This window comes from Eutrigla gurnardus (genome assembly GCF_963514095.1).
Source record: "Eutrigla gurnardus genome assembly, chromosome: 1".
NCBI lineage: Eukaryota > Metazoa > Chordata > Actinopteri > Perciformes > Triglidae > Eutrigla > Eutrigla gurnardus.
Genome location: NC_139915.1, coordinates 20472380 through 20497442, shown reverse-complemented (window position 1 = coordinate 20497442; position 25063 = coordinate 20472380). Strand labels below are relative to the sequence as shown.

At 41.2% G+C, this 25063-nt stretch overlaps 1 protein-coding gene across 1 annotated transcript; it reads right to left on the bottom strand.

The window, feature by feature from the left end:
• Positions 1-2124: 2124 nt before the first annotated feature.
• LOC311011708 (intestinal mucin-like protein) lies at positions 2125-20803 on the bottom strand. The gene is made up of 20 exons (XM_084006822.1): positions 20689-20803; positions 19980-20268; positions 18491-18759; positions 18005-18173; positions 17376-17623; positions 15831-16014; positions 13748-13955; positions 12555-12730; positions 12402-12471; positions 11237-11355; positions 11117-11148; positions 10862-11030; positions 10050-10145; positions 8761-8801; positions 6413-6799; positions 5050-5148; positions 4618-4746; positions 3856-3895; positions 3659-3779; positions 2125-2525 (listed from the first exon to the last, which is right to left on the bottom strand). The coding sequence occupies exons 3-20, from the start codon at positions 18752-18754 to the stop codon at positions 2324-2326; spliced, it is 2754 nt and encodes a 917-aa protein (XP_083862948.1). The 5' UTR covers positions 18755-18759; positions 19980-20268; positions 20689-20803; the 3' UTR covers positions 2125-2323.
• Between the last annotated feature and the right edge of the window lie 4260 nt (positions 20804-25063).

The window sequence follows — 25063 nt, the reverse complement described above, 5'->3', positions numbered from 1 at the left end:
GCAGTATGCAGATGACTCCACTTTACAAAGTAGTCGACAACCGGACCGTGATTGTGTCCGGTTGTCGACTACTTTGTAAAGTGGTGTGAAGACTCTCACCTACACCTCAATATAGCGAGGACCAAAGACATGGCTATTGATTTCAGAAAGAATGTCAAAACACCTGAGCCTGTGATGATCAAGGGACAAGTCACTGAACAAGTGCAATCTTATAAATATCTTGGAACAATCATTGACTCCACCTTAAATTTTAAAGAGAACTGCAAAGCTGTGAGCAGGAAGGGACACCAGAGACTGTTTTGTCTGAGGAAATTGTCCCGTTTCCATATTGATAGGACCATGATGACACTCTTTTATCATGCTTTTATTGAATCTGTATTAGCTTTCTCACTTGTGTCATGGTTCGGAAACCTGCCCTTAAAAGAAAGGAACTCGTTTAACCAGATCATCAAATGGTCTGGTCGGCTGATTGGAGAGACACAGCTGAGCCTGGAGTCGCTGTACACCAAACAGTTGCAGCGACTAGCCAGCGCCATCTCCAATGACGTCTCCCATCCTCTTGCGAGTGAGTTCCAGCTCCTGCCATCTGGACGGAGATTCATAGTCCCAAGATCTAGGACCACACGCTTTAGGAACAGCTTTGTCCCTGCTGCTGTTTCCCTTTTAAACAAGTCCTAATGCACTTTGAGGTCTATCCTGTGACTTGTTGTTGCTATTTATCTATTTATTGAAAATGTTTTTTAAACCTATTTATTGTCCCTTGTATCATCACTTTGTCGTATCTTATCTGCCTTCAATCCTGCTCAGTGAACATCGGAGGTACCCATGTCTGTTTCATGCTGTGTGTTAACCTGTCTCCGGTTTGTCCTGTCATCAATGTTTGTGTGACGCCCTCTCCTGCTACTGCACAACAACTCTCCTGCTACTGCACAACAAATCTACCTACTGGCATTAATAAAGTAAACTGAACTGAACTGAACTGAGATAAACGAAACCTCCCCATTTAAAGACGTGTGCAAATTTACACATGATGCACAGCAGCATAACTTCATGTTGAATCTCTTTTTTGTAGGAGAGCTTTATTCATTTGTTTTTAATAACCCAAATTACGTGCACACCTCTTGTGTACTTCAGTTACCACCAATTATTAGCACTGATCTTTGTATAATCTTTGACTGTTTTTGAAATTAGGCTAATTTTCATAGAAAGGCGCTAATTTGCACCAAATGTCTGCATATTATCTCATTCAAATATCACAGGAGCACTGAGACGCTATCCATCCATACTACGTTTTCCTGAGCATGAATACTTTCAATATTTAGTTAACACACAGACATCTTAGAGACACTTGTTTTCTAAACAGAGGAAGAGAGAGAAGTGTGATACTGCTCAGTGTTTTGTTTGTTGCCAATTTAGTCTGTGTTCTCCTTCCAATTATATCCACACAGCCCAACTTTTGTACCTTCTCAAAACTGATGACAAGAGTCATTCACACTTGCCCTGCTGACTGGCCAGGTACACAATTTTTACTACAGAGACATGACTTAAAAATAGTACTTAGCATTGTGTAGCATCTTACCCTAGCTATCTTTGTTGTATACCAGCAATGGGTTAACCCAGCAACTAGGACTGCTTGAAACTGGTTCTATTGACATCATTACCGTACCAACAGCGATATATTGTTGTTTCACTTACTTCTGACAAATGTACTTAAAATGCGAAATGCCTTAAAAAAAATGAGACATGAAAAAGAAGGGCTAAAGCTCAGGAAAATGTGCCAAGAGTCAGACCAGGAGTGTTTTGGTTTTCTCAATACTTTTGTCACTGGGCAGGATTAGTAAACTATAACAGTCTCATATCTAATTACTCAAAAATCTGATTGAGAAGAAAAATGTTTTACCTCCCAAGATACATGTGCAAACTGTATATATCTGTTTGAGTTTGGAACCTCTGAAAGGGAAGCTTTTTTTTAAACAGCGGAAAGTAAGAGACTTGCAAACACAAAACCTCAAGCCGAGCAACAGTTTCCCCTCACTGAAGCCCCAAAAATGTCAAACTATCATCAAAACAAGTTTTGTTAACAAGAATCATCCCAAGGGATCAGTAAGAATGTCCGTTCCAGTGTTCATGTTGCAGAAATATCATTTTAATAATCACTATCAAGGAAATCCTAAAATGAAAAAGGTTGACATCACAGAAGTATGTTGTGACACTGAACAAAAGAGAGGAGCTATAAATAATCAAACCTGAGGAGGAGAGGAAGCGCTAAGGTTAAATGTAGCATGGCGTTTGTAAGGTTTCAGTCCGGTGGAAAGTGGTATGATCAGCGTCTCTTGCGGCGCTGAGGTCTGGACGTCGTCGCAGCTGCACACTCTGTTCTGCTGCAGCGACACGTCTCCACTACGGTGTAGCTGTGCTGGACCCTGGAGCCATTGGTGCAGCTCAGCTCCACCTGCCTCTGGCTGGTTGTGGCCTCTTGGCAACACTCACACTGGTGCATCATCATGTTAGCTGCGGCAGAGTATCTGTAAATACACATTCAACCAGCTGGTTACAACAGCTGACTCGAGGATCAGTGTCGGTACAATGCTCACTATGTCACATCAGGTAATTATAGAGGGTGACTCGCAAGCTACTCATTTGGTAAAGACTATTGATCAGTACAAAACGTGTGGCTGCATCACCTCCAGACATTTGCAGTCGTTGTAAGGTTCATATTTGTACTAAAACACCATATCATATTTAATCATGTGACATGACAACCAAGCAGGAAAGCAGAAAGGAAACGTAGCGTGCTGTGGTGCTTCTATTTGTAAAAATACGTGAGATGCTCTATCTGTGACCACAACAAAGCCTGAACCAACACCTCCACCAGGAGAGGGGAGCAGCTCATGTTTTTGATGTCTGCCCTATCTCATTGTAAGGCCAGACACTACAGGTTAATAGAGTAATAAACAAATACCTAAATATGCAAATTATTATTATTATTTAATTAAATATGCAGCAAGAGCAGAAGTCCAAACATTCGATAAAGGCAGGCACAAAATCTGTTTCATTTTCTTGAAGTATTAGATTTAAAGGTTTTTACAAATCATACAATAATACTATTACAGTGAAAGAAATTCTAAATTTGTCATTTGGATGTTGTTTTTATATTAATAATCCTATTATTATAAACTGTAAATTGCCTTTTCAATTAATGTGTTATCAATGTGATTTTCCTATAAGTGTGATCATTAATTTTTTTTAAACGATCACTATTATTAAAAATGGCATTATACATACTAATTTGATAAAGTGTCGGTATCAGTAAAATATGAACAAAAACTATCGGTATTGTATCGAGCTTAAACAGTCTGGCATCCTCTTCTTTTTCTCTACAGCTTTTTTCTTTTTTCAAACTATCTCGATAGTCACTTGTTGCCGTAGTAACAAATATTTCCACCATTTCACCATTCCAACTCACAGCACATCGTTTTTGTCGCTTCGCCGTTGTCAATGCTGTGATCACACCAAATGCCAGGAGATCTAATACAAAACCAAAGCTAGATATGACGCTCGTCTTGGTGCGGGATCAGAATCCGGAATGATTCCACCTGAGAGAACTGAACTTCACATCCCTGTGGACACCAAATGATAGAGTTGAGACTAGACTCACATGGATGAGCTTCCACAGTGTCCAGCGCAGGACGTCATATTGACTGGCTGCGAGCTGCGACAGTCGTTCGCCTCGATGACCATCTGCTTGCTCTGGACCTCACAGACGCTCCGCACCGTACCTGCAATACACAGCAGCTGTCAGGCTCCGACAATCACATGTGATGTCATCACGTACAAACTGTAGCACTAACTTACAGGACTTGCAGCATCCATTGGCGTCACTTGTCTCAGTGCCCTGGAGGATAAAGACACATGCCATGTCATATTAGCCAATTCTAAATGTTATTATAAGCTGCTTCAATTATTGCAACTCTCTAATTACTGTTCTCCACTAAAAAGCTGAAATCACTGCACTTGTCTATTTTAATATCCCTAACCAGGGTTTTTCCATCCTGATCATGTGACTTCAGCTGACTCAGAAAAAAACATGTAAAACATCATCTAAAAAAATATACTAAACTATAATAATAGTTATAATAATATATAATATATAATAATAATATTTTATTATAATAAATAAATAATTAATTTAGATTGTTTTACTTCCTGGGGTAAAACAATTAAAACAACGTTAGTTGCTAGTGTATACAGATGCACACTGGTGTTGTAGTTGAGGTACACATGGAGAAAACACCAACTGGTTTGTAACAGCGTTCATAAACTTCAGCTGGCCATGTAAAATGATATATGCTGTTAAGATATTGTTAGTGGTCCGGTCAATAACGGGCGTCTCTTTCCTTCCTCTTTGGCAGTTTTGCACTGTGCTGATTACCATCCAGCTTAAACTCACAGATTAATTTAGGTTATTTTAAATGGTGTCATTGTTAATGTTTTGTCTTAAGCACTTTGGATTCCATCTTTGCATGAGATGTGCTACGCAAATAAAGGCATTGTTATTATCATCATTGTTATGTATGTTGTGGGTTAGACAGTTTGTGGCAGAGGTTTAAAACTCACCGGTTCACAGTCCAAGGGGTTAAAGGGAGGACAAGTGGTCTTGGTCTCCTTGGTAACAAACTGTCCATTGATCTTCTCACAGGTGTATTGCACACACCTGTCATTAGGGGGCACAAACGTGCTGTTGACCTGCACCAACAGGAAGAGCAGAACAAGTTAATCCTTTCAGCTTAATATACAAACATCACTTAGTTCTGTCGGCCATGAACAAACCCCATCAGATATGATTCCGATGATATTAAAGGGTTTTGATATTTTAATAATTAATTTTATGCATGTTGCATTACATGTTTGTAATGTAATTTCATTTTTTTAGCTTTGAATTCTCTTTCATTAAATAAATTGGTAAAAAAGAAAATAGCTCTCCTGCTACAGTTAACATCCCTTTTCTCATCGAGCAGTCAGAATGTAACACACAGCTGCAGCACTGACCTCAATGACATGCGTCGTGTTCTCAGATGTGGTGAAAACACAAGTCTTCTGAACACACATACCACAGCACGTGTCAGGTCCAGTCTGATATACATAACCCTGTGAGAGAGTGAGAGAGTGAGAGAGAACAAACAAAATAACTACCTTGTTTATATGTGTGTGGGTGGGTGGTTGTGTAAACTTGAGTGTCTTCCATGTTTAATTACATTTTGTGTGAGGCATTTCAATGTATTGTAGTGACCCTGCAGTAATGTTACTGTTATAATGTGTTCTGTGTTCTAAAGTTCTGTGATTTCGGACTGTCAGTGAATGTGTTTGGTATAGATAGGTATGTGGTTGGATGAGTAAGCAAGCGGGCGGGGTGAGTGTAGGAAGGAGTGTGTGTTTGCATGAAAAAAGAGTGGGAGCTCTTGAGGAAGGAGAGCTGTAAGACAAACTCAGCGCTGTTGTTATTTTGGCGTAGTTACGGCCGACAGTAACTGTTGCGTTTCTAATAAATGAGAAAGGTCATTCTTCTGACGTCCGGTCGGACGTTATCATCTATGTAATGAAACGTTCTGAACGTGATACTGGGATTTCATGGTCATATAGTATTTCTATCACTTTATTGGACCATGCATTTAAACACTTCACCCCATTAACCAAAACAAAAAGATCAGGCTTTGAAAAAACTCCTGAAAGAATCCAAGGGAGCATTCACTGTACTTTGTTTAATCTTTGTGAAAATGATGTTACTAGATAATAGTTTGGCTAAGAGCCCTAGGATGTTGTTGTTGTGTTAAAAAAAATATAATTTTAGAAAAAGGTATTAATCATGATTTGCCACATTAAGATTGAAGAGTCCAGCACTGAACAATCACCACACCATGCACAAAAGTTGCCTCTGAGGGTGAATGTGAAATCCAGTCTCACAGCGGTTTGGGAAATTGTCACAAAATGCAATCTATTGGTTTCATGTAGGGACACAAACTGTCCATTTAATTTGTGTCCCTCAGCACTAAGACAATGTCAAATGACTGTAAAGAATGTAACAGGCAGCACTGAGAAACTCAGTGTTTCCAGCTTTTGTTGCCTTAAAAAGCTGATAGTTGGGATGGCAGTTTTGGTTAATTGACGTGATATATACTTAACTAAGCCTAACTTGAGTGGTTTTGTTGTCTGAACTTAACTTTCGTTTTGTAACATAATGTCGTCCTGACTTACAGACAAAAACCCACGATGCAGGCATGGACGATACTTCCAATTATAATATATTAGTTTGAAGAGCAACGCAAAAAAAATTAAAATCTGTGTACATACACATTTCACGACACACTGTATTGGAACGTGCATGTTTGTTGCTATTTCCTGTGAATGAACTTACTTCAGAGCAGTTTGTGTTGCAGACAATGGGCTTGCAAGTCATGATGTTGAGCTTGCTGATGGGATCCATTTTGGAGCCACAATAACACTCATGGCAGGGTTTGGGTTCAAAAGACTCCTCTGATTCTGAGCCTCCTGGGCCTGATGGTGCCGTCGTTGTCCCTGATGGTCCTCCTGGGCCTGATGGTGCGGTTGTTGTCCCTGATGATGGTCCTCCTGGGCCTGATGGGGTGGTTGTTGTCCATGAAGGTCCTCCTGGGCCTGATGGTGCGGTTGTTGTCCCTGATGGTCCTCCTGGGCCTGATGGGGCGGTTGTTGTCTCTGGTATCTCTGGTGCTTCTAGTGGTGGTTCTAATGGTGTTACTGGTGTTGGTATCTTGGAACCAGGCTAGAAGATACACATTGATCAACACTTTACTCATCACTTTACATCATTAAAGTCATTTGTTTTGGACCAAAGGAAAAAAACATCCACTGTTGTCTTTTACTTCTGCTCTGTTTCAACCAATAGGTGTAAACATGAAGTCCTATTGACCGACGGGTAACTCACTGTAGCACAGCGTCATCACTCAGTGCGGTCACATGGTAAGATCGTATTGGTTTTTCCAAGAAATACTTTGCCACTCGACGGGGGGGTCTCTTCTAAAATCCCTGTTCACATGCCGTTAAATAATTCCGATAATGGTCAGTGACCTGGCTGACTCCGCTTCGCTAGATGGTGCTGTAGCCCTTTCTACAAGACGGTGTTAGAACCACTTCCAGTACACGGCTACTTAAAAACAATAGGGGAATTCGACTTGATGTAGCCGCCTGCAGCGCGCTACCTAACGTGATGTATTGTGGGTTGAAGCGATGCATGATGGCTAGAATTTGTGTCCGACTTAGCAGCCGACTGCAAAGACGTCACAGGTTCGTGACCATATCACAACAAGTTTTTAAGAGTTCCTGCAGCGCTTGGCAGCGTGGCGGCTGCAACCGGCGGCTGCAACCGGCTTGCCCACACCTCCGCTACAGCGGAATGGTTCTCATTGGTTAAAAGTTCAATGACGTGTGTTCAGGTCCGCACTTGGCGGACACCTTGTGGTGAAATTATTTAATGATTTGCCTTTTTATCTCATGGCTTGATCTAAAGTTGTGTGCATTGTGCTGTGAGTAGGCCAATTTATTTGTGAGGTCTGGTTAATACAAACATAGAATGATAATACAAATATACTGGAAAAAAAGAATGCCTTCCACATTCCGCCTTACGTTTGTGTGTGTGTGTGTGTGTGTGTGTGTGTGTGTGTGTATACATATATATATATATATATATATATATATATAGGATATAACATATCCTCTTTGGTTTGCTGCTGTGTTCTATCGCTTGAGCACCATAGTCACGTTGACTTTGTTGTCCGACTTGACGGCGTTTGGCTGCCGTATCTGTTAGAGCCCGCCCCCTCAGACACCTGCAGCTCTCGTCGGCGTGATAAGTCAAGTCAAGTCAAGCCAAGACCATCCCGAACAAGCCTAATAACAAACTATCTGGCGGCATACAGACAAAGATGGCGTTCGAGGAAAATTAGTTGTTGATTTCTTCGAAGCCAAGCGTTTGACTGTTCCGGCAACAACATTACTATTTATGACGGCGTCGGCGCTTCCTTCCACTTCCGGGTGAAATCCCTGGTGAAAATTCTCGTGCATGCGCAAGACGCGGACATGATTCGATCTCGTTCACAAGGCGGCACAAGTCAGATAAACAACAACTCAAGTCAGGGGTTGCAATCGGCTTCAGAAATCCTATCTCTACACGTTTCTTATCCTGTACACATGAATTCGATACGGGTTTGATGGGTTTGAGATCGTACAAAGCTCGCCCATCTCCCCTCTGTTTATAACTAATTCATATATTTTTTTAATAATGTAGTAATCATCATGACATTTTTTGATCAATCTTAATTTTGGAGGCCCCAGCCAGGTAGTTGGGGACCTATGCGCTCTGTGTACTCTGCATACTCATGCGGAGCAGCGGCCCTGTTTTTGTGGCATCATGAAGAGAAAAATCTGGTTCAGGTCTTGATTCTTGACAACAATTGGACCTCATATGTTACAAATAAGCTAGTACAATGACACATTTTTGCTTTCTGATGTATCAGGATCAAATAAATGATAATGTATATACAGGTTACCATGTTACCACTTGATCTTGCATGTTTGTTTGGGTTCTTTCCCAATCACGTATCATTTCCAGCCATGTGACTTCATGCTTACATGCAACTTTGTTCATTTCTAATACGTTATTGTACAAAAGAAAGGGAGCAATGTACTGTTTTTAATTGATATGTGGAGTTTGAACGGTGTACTTACCTTGTACTCAGTCATGTTGTAGACACATACGCCTTTAGGAACTGCAAAAACAAACAAGAGACATGAGTTTGTTTAACACTGACACTAGTTATTTAGATTTGGAATGTGATGCTTGCTAAACTAGGCTAATCTATCTCTACTGGATGCACAGGAAAATATTGACCTTCTATTAGTCTAATTCATGGAACTTGTGCTTTCTTCCTTATTGTTTTGAAAAGCCCTTAATATGAGGATCAATTGTTTGATTTACCTTTCTATCAATATATTGTGAACAAATATTCAAATGTGTAAATCAACTTTCTTCTTTTCAAACTGAATAGTTGGACTGATGCCTGGTCAGCATGTTTCTGCCTCCCAAGGAACCCAAAATGCAATTATATAAATGTTTTAGAACATTTGTGCCTCAGTCAGTGGATTTGATTGTATGTTTGGTGACAGTAGCAAACATCAGAACATGAAAATGTGAAACCATGAAACTGAAGATGTACAAAGATGGTGATTTTGAGCCCTTTATGAATCCTTTTCCATTTTGGATGGATTTTTTTTCTGCTGGTGTTAATGTAAAGCACTTTATAACCCATGTTAAAAATGTGCAATATAAATAAAGTTGTATTATAATTATATGCAGCTCTGCAATATTTACAAGCATGTACGCTCACATGTGCAAAACTTCGATGCAAACCTTATAAAATATCTGTAATGCATAGGAAGACAAATAAATAAACAAAATATCCATATTCAAATTTATCTTATCAGCCTGCTCTCTTAAAAAATGATGTTCCCACTCAAATAAATTGCGTTGTGAATTACTATTACTGAATTACTATTAATTTTGGAGGGAAACACATCTTGAGAGAGTCTGGATGGTGGACAGGTCCAAAAACACAGGACTTCCACCAGGAGACTGATGTTATTTTAGGCCTGACTTTTTTTACTAAACCTAACCAGGTAGTATTGTAGCTTGTTTGGTTTGAGTTTCAAACTGTTACTGAGAGTAGTTTTGTTGTATGGGAGCATCATGTTGTGGTCGACATAGTTGGGATGTCATAGCGACAGTGTCATAGCCATGACAGGCTGCATCCTCATGTCACACAACTGTGTGTTTCTGTAGATTACAGACGTGCTGTCATTATAATAATAATTGCGATGCCTTGTAGTTCTTTGAACAAAACCAAAATGGCTCCTAGGAACAGTGTAGGCCATGTGGATCTTGTGCTGAGTTGTGTATGATGTTTCAACAGTGGTGTTTGTTGGGAGTACTGCTTTGTTGATAGACTAGAGCTACATACCACATTGGTAGGCTTGGCAGCAGGTGCCATTAGTGTTGCTGAGTTGGAAGCCCGGCAGGCAGGTGGGAGGACCGGGACACAGGTTTACGTTGCACTCTGGGGACAAAAGGCAGAGGATGTTTAGTGGGATGCATAACATATCTGAGCTTATTTTACCATACAGAAAATAATTTTAACCATTAGCTACATAAAGGTAAAAAAAAAAACATGTTGTTCAATCTACAATGTGTTAGTTTGCTTTGGAAAGCAGCCAGCATTAATGTTAACTATATATTGGCATTTTGTCCATCACCATCTTGAAATTTTTTGCAACCAGTGAAGGAAGTGAATATATTTGGACACAGAGAGAATACAAATTTAAGGCACTTCAGATTTGGCTTCACTTTTCACAACATACGAAAATAATGGAAAATTCCTGTCCATTTACATCAGTATTTTGTGACTTTTTCAGGAACTGCCATCAGACTGTGTTGGTTTAGATGGATATCTATCTCATGTCTGTGTGATCAATCGAAAGCTCACCAATTAACACTTTGTATCTGTATTTGTTTAATCCAAAAAGAAAAGCAAACAAGCACAATTACCGATCGAACAATTACTTTAAGAATGTGGCTCAGATGAGATATGGCCAATCAAGTAGCATTCACATTGAAGTGTGCTGTGTGTATTAAATCTGCATTAGCACGTCTTTGAAATAGATCAGCTGTGTCAATATGACAGAGAGAAGGAAGAAGAAGCATGCCTGCTGTTCATTTTTGAGGAAGATTTGACTGCCATCAAGGGGACAGAGTGACAGAATCAAATTTACTGACCACATGACTGCGTTGTGCAGCAGCCCTCTGTCTGGTTGACCAGCTGCTGGCCAGGTGCACTGCAGTTGTGGCTCTGTACTGTTGGGCACTGAACTGGCTGACACTGGATGCTCATGGAGTCGCTGTCACACGTACAATTGTTGCAATCACTTCTCCACATGTCACCTGGCTGTTTCAGAGACAGGGAGCAGTTCAGACACACAGCTCATGCTTTGCTCGTGTACGTGAATTTGATGCGACCGACAGAAGCCTCACCTGTTTGGGTTTCCCATCAGGGCCAACACAATCTGAAATCCAAACAGAAACATGTTGGTAGATTTGAAGGTGTGATTGAAGCTCATGCTTTGAGAAGTTTTCGATGGGATCTCCTCTTACCGCAGGAGGTGACACACGTGTCATAGACTGTGTTGAATAAGATGGTGCCTTGAGCACAGAAGCAACCCTCTTTAGTTTGGTTGCTGGATGAGTCACCTGCCTGGAACTTTTTGTTGTATCTGATATCAGAAATGGAATGAATGGTTATGACAGTGGTGTGATATCACAAACGTCTCAAAGGATTTTTCTTCTCACCAACTTAGTCACACATCAATTTGTAAAATAGTCACAACATTTTATTGTAGTGATTCGTGTATATGGACACAAATCCTTTTTTTCCCATGTCGCTCCGCACCACTTTCAAACTAATATGTTTCAATTGAAAGTATCACTCTAATGTAGGGATGTCGGGACGACATTACGCTACAAAACAAACGTTAGTTTTAGGAAAAACATTTTTCAACATTTTCTTTCTCAATATTTAATACTGGGCTGCACGGTGGTGTAGTGGGTAGCACTGTTGCCTCACAGCGAGAGGGTCCCGGGTTCGATTCTCGGGTTGGGTCTGGGTTCCTTTTGTGTGGAGTTTGCATGTTCTCCCCGTGTAAGCGTGGGTTCTCTCCGGGTTCTCGGGCTCACCCCACAGTCCAAAGACATGCAGGATGGGGATAGGTTAATTGATGACTCTAAATTGCCTACAGGTGTGAATGTGAGCGTGAATGGTTGTCTCTACATGTGTTGGCCCTTCGATGGACGGGCGACCTGTCCAGGGTGTACCCTGCCTTCGCCCAATGACAGCTGGGATCGGCTCCAGCGACCCTGAGTACAGGATAAGCGGTAGACGATGGATGGATGGAATATTTAATACTACGTCACTAGATCTGGATGTTGCATCATCACGTGGATGTGTTTAATATGTCCTCCATGAAAAAGGATCGCAATTAACTTTCCATTGGCATTGTTTTAGTGCTGAGTGACACAAAAAAAAAATACAATTTGTGTCTCTGTACACAAAACAATAGACTGTATTTTGTGACTATTTCAAGACCTGCAATGAGATTGGGTTGTTCTCATACACTGACAAGAAACAAAAAACAACTTCCACTAAGGACATTAAACATTTAACTCATGACAGCAGAAATGTGAGCATATTAATCAGGACGTGATGTGAATGTTAAGATGTCTTAAACACCAATTTTATCTAAATTGTTGATTTATTCTTTACCTGTCATTGCATGTAGGTTCTACAGTGGGGCCACAGGCCTTGTACACCTTGTTACCTGGACAACTGTGCTCTGTAAGATGGAGATATAACACATTTGTCAGAACTTTATGTGACAACTCCAGTATCATACACTACTGATAATATATCTCTTACCACATTGCCCATCGGTTGCATTCCTCCAGTCGATACAGATTCCGGTAACAAAGCACTCAGTGGCGTAGGCCTCCAGGCTGCTGCAGCCTGTCTCATTGCCATTGTTGCAAATATCAGACCTGCAGGATGTCACATAGTCTCCTGGTGGTATGACTGCATTGCACGGTGCAAAAACACTAGAAGGAACACGCAAGCCAGGACAGAATGAAAAGGGATCAGTAGTGACCAGAAAATATAAACATCATCTAAGATGTAATGGAAAGCAATCCACAGACCTCGAAAAATACATTATCAGTGATAAAATGAACACTGGAAAGCAATAAAGTAGACCAGCAATAAACATTAACTTTTTTACAAAAGTATGTATTCATCCAAACTCATCTTCTACATGCCATCGTAAAATATACACTTTCTTGGAAGAAAATGAAAACACTTTTGGAAGGCGGTATATGACACCAATAATACAGTACCTCTTTGGTACAGAGCTGGACAAGCCACTAGAACCCATATCTATGAAGAGAACTAGCATTAAAATCATATGTAGCGAAGAAATATCTCTTGCTCAGCTGGAACCAGCAAAGACCTCCAATTCTGATGTTTAGTTCAGATTCTGAACTAAACATTACAACTGGAGCAGTGCACTTAAACTCTAAAACGTCAAGTGGATATCTTTCTGACCACATGGACCTCTGACCTTGTCTGCCCGGTCTGGCCAGATATGCTTTGATTCTGTGTCGAAAAGAAATACGAACTGTGACCTTCATTTAACCCTTGTTCCCCCCCCCCCCCCCCCCTTTTTTAGGATGTTTTTATTTTTTCACTCCTCAGGATTTTACTTTCTGTTACTATTATGTTGTCTTGCCTGTTATTATGTTGTCTTGCCTCCATACTCTACCTGTTGCTATTTGTTGAATGTAGAAAATTAAAAAATATAGACATAATTGAAAAAAGTATATACATTTCCTTTTTTTCCAAGTTGTTACTCCCTTATTCCTTAATTTCAAATATCCTTCCCTTGAATCCATTGGTACGTAATGTTGCCAAATATAATATAATAGAAAATAGAAAATAAAAGAGTTGCCAAAGTCTTTTTTTCATTCATTATGGAGGAAAGTATACATCAGAAAATAACATGTTAAATACATAACTTTCCATTATCATTTTAAAATTTAATTTATTACAGTTGTTCTCACCTGCTGGTTAGGAGATCACATATGGCAGGTTTGCAATAAGGCTGTGTTGTTGTCTGTGGTGGTCTTGTAGTTGCCACAGTAGTTGTTGGGGTCGTTGGGGGGGTGACACAGGAACCTGGGACATGCCACTGGCCTGCAGAGTCTGAGCAGCTTTCCAGCTGGCCATTTGGAGAACGACAATCGTTGGCCTGGGAGTTGTCACAGGTCCCTGGAAAAAAAAGAAGAAGGAGTTTGAAGCCAAGAAGCAGCTGAATCAACAGAGTTGTTCTTAAATAGCACATACCATTGATTAAAGACAATTCATGGTATTTAAAGTCCCAGTCGGCAACATTTTTTTGATCATATTCACTGAAGCCGACACTATGCTCTGATAGAACAACATAAATCATCCGGTTTTACAAAAAAACGTGCCTCTACTAGGGTTGTGAACGATAAACCAATGCGACCGGATATTCGGTTCAACAAGTGAGAGATACGGCTGCATCGGTAGCAGCCTCCTCAATCGATACGAATTATCAATGAATTCCTAGATGAATCGGTTATTGAGTCATGGATCGGGTATTGCAAGACTTTGAAGCGGTTGGCAGCATTACACCACCGTCTCTAAAACAACGCGAGAGCTGAAGCTGCCGGCGAAACACCGTAGCTGCCTAGCTGGTATGAGTGATAAACAAGGGACAACACGGAAAAAGGAGGAGGTGGAGGTGGAGAGGCGGGCGCAGCACTGCGACGCTGCCGTGTGACCGCAGGCACTCCACGACTGCACGTGAGAGATGGACGGCTTTGAATGTCAATCGCTTGTGTCTCAACTTGCGCCACAAGAGGCGGCCGCAGCACGGGTAGTGTCCACGACACTGTCCTGTGACCGCCATCCAACGATTCAGCCAGACTTTTTTTTGGTCCATGTCTAAAAATAAATACATTGACATGTGATTTTGTTGTTCTGTTTTTTGTTGCTGCCAGTGCCATACAGCCACAATGCTTGGGGATATGTGGTATTTTACATATTTGAAAAGAAACTATTGTACTGTCACTTTCATAGAATTGGCTTCTTTATTTTATAAAATATCTACAACAAATATTAACTGTAGAATCAAATCGTATCGTTCTTACACTGTATGGAATCGATTTGAATCGAATCGGTCTGTAATAAAAGGATATCGTTTTTGAATCGAATCGTAACCTGTGTATCTAGATGCATATTGAATCGTTTATCACAGAGAGATGTGCAACCCTAGCCTCTACGCACGTAGAGCCTGTTGTTTGTTTTGCAAAAATCAACAGTGCCCGGATCATACTGTCCACTCAGCACGCAGGGCTGTGTTCGTGCACACACAGAGCCCCTCCCCCCTCGGGCTCGTTCCACTATCACAGGAGGGAGGCAGAGGGAAGTAGCAACAAGCTTCCAATTCCTCGGTTAAAAACAGAAACGAGAGGTCCAAAACAACCAAGGAAAATAAAACACCAGTGGAAAAGAAGGAAAAAAAGAAAGATTGCGATGGTGACCGTGATAAAACCAGAGTCAACATCGGACCTGCGTTTCAAAGGTGGCGCGATCAAAGGGATTTCAAAGGGCACGAAGTCGAGGGGAAGGAGCTCGGTGGTCGTGGGGGAGGAGCGTGAGAGTTGTAAACATTCAAAATCTGACAGAGTGCCCTCGATCCGCCGGACTTGCCGACTGGGACTTTCCAGAAAATTCCTTAGTGGTCCAGAATTGTTGCATATGTAGAGATAGCTGGTCTTTCTCACAAAAAGGAAACCTCAATTGAGTTCAGAATGATATTTGCTTAATTTGAATGAGCTTAATTTTGAGAAAAAAAATAGTGATGACAGACACGCTCCAAGGTCTCCAGCCAATCAAAATGACGAACAGACTTCAGATTTAATTAAAAAAAATGTTAGGAATTAGGAATTAGGAAAGATGTTCCTCTTCAGATCATTCTGTTTTTTTTTTTCAGAAATATGAATTGCTTTATTCAATTCTAATTTATTAAACATTTGGCAGATAAGGAGCATTGAAATGTTTCTAATTTAGCTTCTGTTGTCACTGAATAGTTTTAGGTTATGTATCAAGTTAACTCACCACACTGTCCCTCAGTCTTTCCACCAAACAGGATATAAGGAAGCTGAATGCTGAATGATGAGGCCCTATAGACAATTGTTACGCTGATGCTGGGTATTTCCAATGTGATAAGCATATCTGTGCTGGTGAGTTGTAGGATAGAATTTGTGAAGGCGGGATATACACGTTTCTGATTCACATACACCTGTAGGACAAGGTGACAAAACACATTAGAGAAGATAGCAGCATTTCTAAACATACAATACACAACACCACTTTGACTAAGAGTTACCATGAAGGCAGCGCTCTCAAGACAATCATGCAAGTGACCATATAAATACCATAGGAGTAGAAAGGATACTACCATTCAAATCAACATAGCAGGATGGTCAGAAGGGCAGCTTTTCCTCTGTACCATTGCCATTGTGACCGTTGCTTTCTAACTACTGTGTAAAGTAAACCCACTTATGGTAAGTCATGGACTAAATAAGTTCAGTTTAACAACTCAATGCTTCATCAACACACTCCTGTTACAGCGGACGGACGCACATTGCTATTGTCAGATGAGTGACAACTTTGTTGAGCTATAACAAATGCAACAGTAAAGCAGTGGAAGTGGTAAGCTTATCAAGGAATTTGCAAGCTATTAATTAGGAAGCTAGGCAGCTAACTGACATTCAGGTGATTTTGCTAGCTTGTTATGCTTTAATGCTACAATGGTTACAGAAAATCAGCCCAGGAGCAGACTGGCGAACAGCTGGGTCGATCCAAGTAAAACCCAGGCTGGTATCACTGATACCAATAACAATACAGATTTTTCTTTTATTTCTTGTATAATTTTACAACTTCTATGATCATAAACAACTGTTACAAAGCAATTTCCTTGTGGGGATTAATGTTATTGTTATTCTGTATTCAGAAAATAAGAAATAAGAAGTAGGCTGTGAAAAAATCTTTTTTTCTTGTTGTTGATGTAGCAATCAGTCTTTACTCCAGCAAAGAGCTGTAACAAAGCATGTGGAACATACTCCAAGTTCAACGGTGAGGGTCTGAACAAGCCATACATACTCCTCCCTTACCCCAAATTTCTGATATTTTAATATGAAAATCAATGCCAGAACAGGAAACGTTGGGCTCGGAAGTATTGATATTTATGGATTGACTAATTTCTTCTTCTGAGCTTGAACAACACTTTCCAGTCCCACTATGTGTGTTGTCACCATACTACTACAACACCAAATGCAGATTGAACCCAAGATCCTGGTCTGCTCCAGATTTCTGCCTAAAAGTCAGTTAAGGCAGTTTTTCCTCACCACTGTAACTATTGCTGCTGGTGATGTTGAGACTTTGAAGATTCATTGACTCATTCATTGAAAATCATGAGCGTTTTCTGTGTGGAAAGTGTCCTGAGATAACGTTTGTTGTGATATAGTGATATCACATGAAATAAAATGGAATTGAATTGAATAAAAACTGTTCAAACAGTCTGTTCCACTCCTATTCTATTTCTGTGAGATACTAATACTAAAACAACAAATGCCTTGAAAAATTCACATGGTTGCTTACCGCATTAGTTGCTGTTCCGGAAGTCATCAGCTGAGTGAACACTACGTTGAAGGCACCATATGCCATGATGAGAGCCCTAGGACAGTATGCGCTGTCTGAAGGTTCGCAGTAATGGTTATTTACTATTAAAGTCAGGTTATATTCATCAATAGTCTCTTTGACCAGGTAGTAAGAGCAGCTTTCATTAAAACTGTAGGATTTTCCATCAAATGTCTTGTAGTGGGATCCAGTCCAGCTACTGCACACACCTGCAGGATAACAAGAACCATGCATGGAAATAATCAGAAACAACTGGAAAAGGTAGAAGGCAGAATTATCTCCAACAATTAATAACAGAATTACTTGTATAGTGAGTTGCTTTAGTAGCTGCTACTACTGAAGCAATTTTTTCTTCAGTCACTTGTAAATACATCTGTGTCACGGTTACTGGTTCAACTGAAACACCATTGTGTTCCTGTCTGAATTCTGTAGAACTTGAGTCTGTTGGAATATGGATTCTGATGTACCACATGAACGTTGACAACATGTGCCCACATATTTTTGATGGCAGCAGCAGCAGCAGCAGCAGCAGCAGCAGCAGCAGCAGCAGCTGTAAAAGGGTCTATTGAAAGGTTACATTTTCAACTTACAGTCACATTCATAGTGGAAGCAGCATCTGTCATCGTCATAGACCATGACAGCTTGGCGTCCATTGGCACAGATGGTTTGTTGTACTGTGGGACAGGGAGTGGTTGCCTCTGTGATCTTGCCATTGGTGCAGGTAGCTGTGTTGCAGTTCACCTTCCAGGACTCTCCATTCTGGATGGGTATAGCAATTCAACTCATAAGTTCCAGGCGGTACTTCAAACACCTACAAGAGGTTCCAGTTCCGGTTTTGGATCGAGAAACCAGGAGAGGTTTTGAACGGATGGTCTCAAGGAAGGAAGTGTAAAATGATCTATGATTTTTTTCGGAGCTGCATTCCAGGCCATGTGCCATCATCAAAATAAGGCTAATAGAGTCTGAAGTTTAAATGAAAAATAGGTGTGTTCATGGATATAAAGCAGCTACAGGTGAAAGAAAGTGCTCTTCTGGAAATACAAAAATGAATAAAAACACATTTTATTATATCAAACCTTTCTTGTTGTATTCCCATCATAGCAGTCAGTGGTAGTTGTAGATGGGGCTGTTGATGGAGTGGAGGTCGAGGTAGGAACAGTTGCAGTGGTGGAAGAAACTGTGGCCTTTGTCGTGGTGCTAAACTCAGCAGTGGTAGAACGTGCGGTTGTGCTGGGTGACGGTGTTGTGGGACATGGTCTGGATTGCTTCTCAACTTTACAAGATGCGTTACAATATGCAACATAACACCACCCTATGCCATCGGTGACATTGTACACCATGTCCCCTGAGAAAAGTGGAGATAAATGTTTCAATAAATGAAAGGATTCCTTAAAAAATCTATTCAATAAGAGAGAGTTAGTGAGTGTTTAGACTGACAAAAAAGGCAATGGGCTATGATTCATAAATGTGGCTCTGATTATGAAAAGTCTGTATTGAATGAGCCTGAGACTGAACCAGGCCTAATCTATTTTCTTCAGCCAATTTAGCTGACTAACTCTTGATTATTTCTAGTCACTTACTGACTGCAACTCTGTCAGTACCCAGCGGGCTGCCATTTTTGTGTGGATTTTGACAGTTTACATTTGACATTTTACAGTGGCACAACTTTGGGGGCAACAGAGCACCACCGACTTATGGCAGTTTGAGAAGTAGTCATGAAATTGAAATCTACTGATTTATGTAACTGGACACCAATTTTCCATTTTTTGTTTGTGTTGCTCAGCACAATATTCAAACATATGTAATTGGATTGGAAGAACCGGAAGTGCCTGCACCACATCCCCCCCCCCCCCCCCCCCCCACCCCCCACCCCCCCTGTCAGGTGGGACAACTTTACACAACCAAACAAAAGTTAGCTTAAGACAGTATATTGATTTGCAGATTTGTATGAAACTATCATTACCCAATGATTCATTTATATTGTATCTCCTAGTCATTATCTACTATATTGTGGATTCAGAGTTATTCGGGAACTATTTATTTATGACTTCATTCATTATTATTTACTAACCGCTGAAGTTGTTTTGCATGAACTATATAAAGGCTATTTATAAAAATGAATGAACAACAAACTGTCATTAGTGGGTCAGCTTTGGACAGAGTTTGCATTAATAGCAAAACTAGGGGAAACATTCAGGCGAAAAGAACATGCTCAACACATTTTGACATTGTTTTTATCAAAATTGAATAGATTCATTTTCATTTTCCTTGCTGTAAGAGATTGAATGAAAATGTTTGTCTATGTAAAGTTGTTAAAAATTACTGTGGAAGGAAGTTCAATGTTCCACATGCCTAAATGATGTAAACAAATGCATGATAAAAAAGAGTAAATAATATTTTTTTTGGAGTTAAAAGGAATAATTTAATTTTAGACCTTAGAATAAGAAAAACTTAATAGAAAGTAAAAATGATTTGATGAAAGCAAAGATAAAGGGGTTATCGATACCAGACAACATGACAAAAGAAATTAGGTAACATAAATATGGAAAATGAAGAATCACCTACCAGGATGATGTGTAGTCCCATTGACAATGCAGACACATAATGTGGTAGTTGTGGGAGACAGTGATGATGTAGTAACAACTGTGCTGGTGGATGGTCTAGTAGTGAAAACTGCAGTGCCTGGAAGAGTCTGTGTTATTGGTCCAATTTTAGTTGTGCCTTCCACTGTTGCTGTTGTACTTATAGTTGACGCAACAGAAATTGTTGTATTAAAATAGGAAGGTTGAGAAATAACAGTTGATGTTGTTGGACTTCCTGTGACTACACCAACTGTTGATTTGGATGTAGTTCCCTGAGTGGTTACTGACGGTGCTTCAGTGGTTGTGGCACCTGGCACTGAGGTCGTAGTTTCAGCAAGAGCTGTGGTAGATGTTGTTACTGGGCCTGTTGTCACTTCCTTAGGTGGTTTTGTTGTAAATATCGTAGCAGTTGTCTTTTGTGCGGTTGTTGTTTCTTCAGGTTTGGTAGTAGTAACTTGAGTGGTTACTGATGGTACTTCAGTGGTTGTGGTAGCAACAGAAGATTTTGATGTTACAATTGTTGTTTCAGGGCTAGTTGTTGTTACACCTGGCACTGAGGTCGTAGTTTCAACAACAGCTGTGGTAGATGTTGTTACTGGGCCAGTTGTCACTTCCGTAGGTGGTTTTGTTGTCGAAACCGTCGCAGTTGTCTTTTGTGGGGTTGTTGTTTCTTCAGGTTTGGAAGTGGTAACTTGAGTGGTTACTGACGGTGCTTCAGTGGTTGTGGTAGCAACAGAAGGTTTTGATGTTACAACTGTTGTTTCAGGGCTAGTTGTTGTTACACCTGGCACTGAGGTCGTAGTTTCAACAAGAGCTGTGGTAGATGTTGTTACTGGGCCAGTTGTCACTTCCTTAGGTGGTTTTGTTGTAAATATCGTAGCAGTTGTCTTTTGTGCGGTTGTTGTTTCTTCAGGTTTGGTAGTAGTAACTTGAGTGGTTACTGATGGTACTTCAGTGGTTGTGGTAGCAACAGAAGATTTTGATGTTACAATTGTTGTTTCAGGGCTAGTTGTTGTTACACCTGGCACTGAGGTCGTAGTTTCAACAACGGCTGTGGTAGATGTTGTTACTGGGCCAGTTGTCACTTCCGTAGGTGGTTTTGTTGTCGAAACCGTCGCAGTTGTCTTTTGTGGGGTTGTTGTTTCTTCAGGTTTGGAAGTGGTAACTTGAGTGGTTACTGACGGTGCTTCAGTGGTTGTGGTAGCAACAGAAGGTTTTGATGTTACAACTGTTGTTTCAGGGCTAGTTGTTGTTACACCTGGCACTGAGGTCGTAGTTTCAACAACAGCTGTGGTAGATGTTGTTACTGGGCCAGTTGTCACTTCCTTAGGTGGTTTTGTTGTCGAAACCGTAGCACTTGTCTTTTGTGCGGATGTTGTTTCTTCAGGTTTCACTGTGGTCCCCTGTGTTGTTACTGATGGTACTTCAGTGGTTGTGGTAGCAACAGAAGGTTTTGATGTTACAACTGTTGTTTCAGGGCTAGTTGTTACACCTGGCACTGAGGTCGTAGTTTCAACAACAGCTGTGGTAGATGTTGTTACTGGGCCAGTTGTCACTTCCGTAGGTGGTTTTGTTGTCGAAACCGTCGCAGTTGTCTTTTGTGGGGTTGTTGTTTCTTCAGGTTTGGAAGAGGTAACTTCAGTGGTTACTGACGGTGCTTCAGTGGTTGTGGTAGCAACAGAAGGTTTTGATGTTACAACTGTTGTTTCAGGGCTAGTTTTTGTAACACCTGGCACTGAGGTCGTAGTTTCAACAACAGCTGTGGTAGATGTTGTTACTGGGCCAGTTGTCACTTCCTTAGGTGGTTTTGTTGTCGAAACCGTAGCACTTGTCTTTTGTGCGGATGTTGTTTCTTCAGGTTTCACTGTGGTCCCCTGTGTTGTTACTGATGGTACTTCAGTGGTTGTGGTAGCAACAGAAGGTTTTGATGTTACAACTGTTGTTTCAGGGCCAGTTGTTGTTACACCTGGCACTGAGGTTGTAGTTTCAACAACAGCTGTGGTAGATGTTGTTACTGGGCCTGTTGTCACTTCCTTAGGTGGTTTTGTTGTCGAAACGGTAGCACTTGTCTTTTGTGCGGTTGTTGTTTCTTCAGGTTTGACTGTGGTAACCTGTGTTGTTACTGATGGTACTTCAGTGGTTGTGGTAGCAACAGAAGGTTTTGATGTTACAAGTGTTGTTTCAGGGCTAGTTGTTGTTACACCTGGCACTGAGGTCGTAGTTTCAACAACTGCTGTGGTAGATGTTGTTACTGGGCCAGTTGTCACTTCCTTAGGTGGTTTTGTTGTCAAAACCGTAGCACTTGTCTTTTGTGCGGATGTTGTTTCTTCAGGTTTCACTGTGGTCCCCTGTGTTGTTACTGATGGAACTTCAGTGGTTGTGGTAGCAACAGAAGGTTTTGATGTTACAACTGTTGTTTCAGGGCCAGTTGTTGTTACACCTGGCACTGAGGTCGTAGTTTCAACAACAGCTGTGGTAGATGTTGTTACTGGGCCAGTTGTCACTTCCTTAGGTGGTTTTGTTGTCGAAACCGTAGCACTTGTCTTTTGTGCGGATGTTGTTTCTTCAGGTTTCACTGTGGTCCCCTGTGTTGTTACTGATGGTACTTCAGTGGTTGTGGTAGCAACAGAAGTTTTTGATGTTACAACTGTTGTTTCAGGGCCAGTTGTTGTTACACCTGGCACTGAGGTTGTAGTTTCAACAACAGCTGTGGTAGATGTTGTTACTGGGCCTGTTGTCACTTCCTTAGGTGGTTTTGTTGTCGAAACGGTAGCACTTGTCTTTTGTGCGGTTGTTGTTTCTTCAGGTTTGACTGTGGTACCCTGTGTTGTTACTGATGGTACTTCAGTGGTTGTGGTAGCAACAGAAGGTTTTGATGTTACAAGTGTTGTTTCAGGGCTAGTTGTTGTTACACCTGGCACTGAGGTCGTAGTTTCAACAACTGCTGTGGTAGATGTTGTGACTGGGCCAGTTGTCACTTCCTTAGGTGGTTTTGTTGTCGAAACCGTAGCACTTGTCTTTTGTGCGGTTGTTGTTTCTTCAGGTTTGGAAGTGGTAACTTCAGTGGTTACTGACGGTGCTTCAGTGGTTGTGGTAGCAACAGAAGGTTTTGATGTTACAACTGTTGTTTCAGGGCCAGTTGTTGTTACACCTGGCACTGAGGTCGTAGTTTCAACAACAGCTGTGGTAGATGTTGTTACTGGGCCAGTTGTCACTTCCTTAGGTGGTTTTGTTGTCGAAACGGTAGCACTTGTCTTTTGTGCGGTTGTTGTTTCTTCAGGTTTGCCTGTGGTCCCCTGTGTTGTTACTGATGGTACTTCAGTGGTTGTGGTAGCAACAAAAGGTTTTGATGTTACAACTGTTGTTTCAGGGCTAGTTGTTGTCACACCTGACACTGAGGTCGTAGTTTCAACAACAGCTGTGGTAGATGTTGTTTCTGGACCAGTTGTCACTTCCGTAGGTGGTTTTGTTGTCGAAACCGTCGCAGTTGTCTTTTGTGGGGTTGTTGTTTCTTCAGGTTTGGAAGTGGTGACTTGAGTGGTTACTGACGGTGCTTCAGTGGTTGTGGTAGCAACAGAAGGTTTTGATGTTACAAGTGTTGTTTCAGGGCTAGTTGTTGTTACACCTGGCACTGAGGTCGTAGTTTCAACAACAGCTGTGGTAGATGTTGTTACTGGGCCAGTTGTCACTTCCTTAGGTGGTTTTGTTGTCGAAACTGTAGCACTTGTCTTTTGTGCGGTTGTTGTTTCTTCAGGTTTACCTGTGGTCCCCTGTGTTGTTACTGATGGTACTTCAGTGGTTGTGGTAGCAACAGAAGGTTTTGATGTTACAACTGTTGTTTCAGGGCCAGTTGTTGTTACACCTGACACTGAGGACGTAGTTTCAACAACAGCTGTGGTAGATGTTGTTACTGGGCCTGTTGTCACTTCCTTAGGTGGTTTTGTTGTCGAAACGGTAGCACTTGTCTTTTGTGCGGTTGTTGTTTCTTCAGGTTTGACTGTGGTCCCCTGTGTTGTTACTGATGGTACTTCAGTGGTTGCGGTAGCAACAGAAGGTTTCGATGTTACAACTGTTGTTTCAGGGCTAGTTGTTGTTACACCTGGCACTGAGGTCGTAGTTTCAACAACAGCTGTGGTAGATGTTGTTTCTGGGCCAGTTGTCACTTCCGTAGGTGGTTTTGTTGTCGAAACCGTCGCAGTTGTCTTTTGTGGGGTTGTTGTTTCTTCAGGTTTGGAAGTGGTAACTTGAGTGGTTACTGACGGTGCTTCAGTGGTTGTGGTAGCAACAGAAGGTTTTGATGTTACAACTGTTGTTTCAGGGCTAGTTGTTGTTACACCTGGCACTGAGGTCGTAGTTTCAACAACAGCTGTGGTAGATGTTGTTACTGGGCCAGTTGTCACTTCCCTAGGTGGTTTTGTTGTCGAAACCGTCGCAGTTGTCTTTTGTGGGGTTGTTGTTTCTTCAGGTTTGGAAGTGGTAACTTCAGTGGTTACTGACGGTGCTTCAGTGGTTGTGGTAGCAACAGAAGGTTTTGATGTTACAACTGTTGTTTCAGGGCTAGTTGTTGTTACACCTGGCACTGAGGTCGTAGTTTCAACAACAGCTGTGGTAGATGTTGTTACTGGGCCAGTTGTCACTTCCCTAGGTGGTTTTGTTGTCGAAACCGTCGCAGTTGTCTTTTGTGGGGTTGTTGTTTCTTCAGGTTTGGAAGTGGTAACTTCAGTGGTTACTGACGGTGCTTCAGTGGTTGTGGTAGCAACAGAAGGTTTTGATGTTACAACTGTTGTTTCAGGGCCAGTTGTTGTTACACCTGGCACTGAGGTCGTAGTTTCAACAACAGCTGTGGTAGATGTTGTTACTGGGCCTGTTGTCACTTCCTTAGGTGGTTTTGTTGTCGAAACCGCAGCACTTGTCTTTTGTGCGGTTGTTGTTTCTTCAGGTTTCACTGTGGTCCCCTGTGTTGTTACTGATGGTACTTCAGTGGTTGTGGTAGCAACAGAAGGTTTTGATGTTACAAGTGTTGTTTCAGGGCTAGTTGTTGTTACACCTGGCACTGAGGTCGTAGTT

Coding starts and splice junctions, on each gene's coding strand:
- LOC311011708 (XM_084006822.1), bottom strand. CDS start 18,754: ATGGTGTACAATGTCACCGATGGCATAGGGTGGTGTTATGTTGCATAT. Junction 11,149..11,236: donor CACGTGTGTCACCTCCTGCG/GTAAGAGGAGAT, acceptor TTTGGATTTCAG/ATTGTGTTGGCCCTGATGGG. Junction 10,146..10,861: donor CTGCACAACGCAGTCATGTG/GTCAGTAAATTT, acceptor TTTTGTCCCCAG/AGTGCAACGTAAACCTGTGT.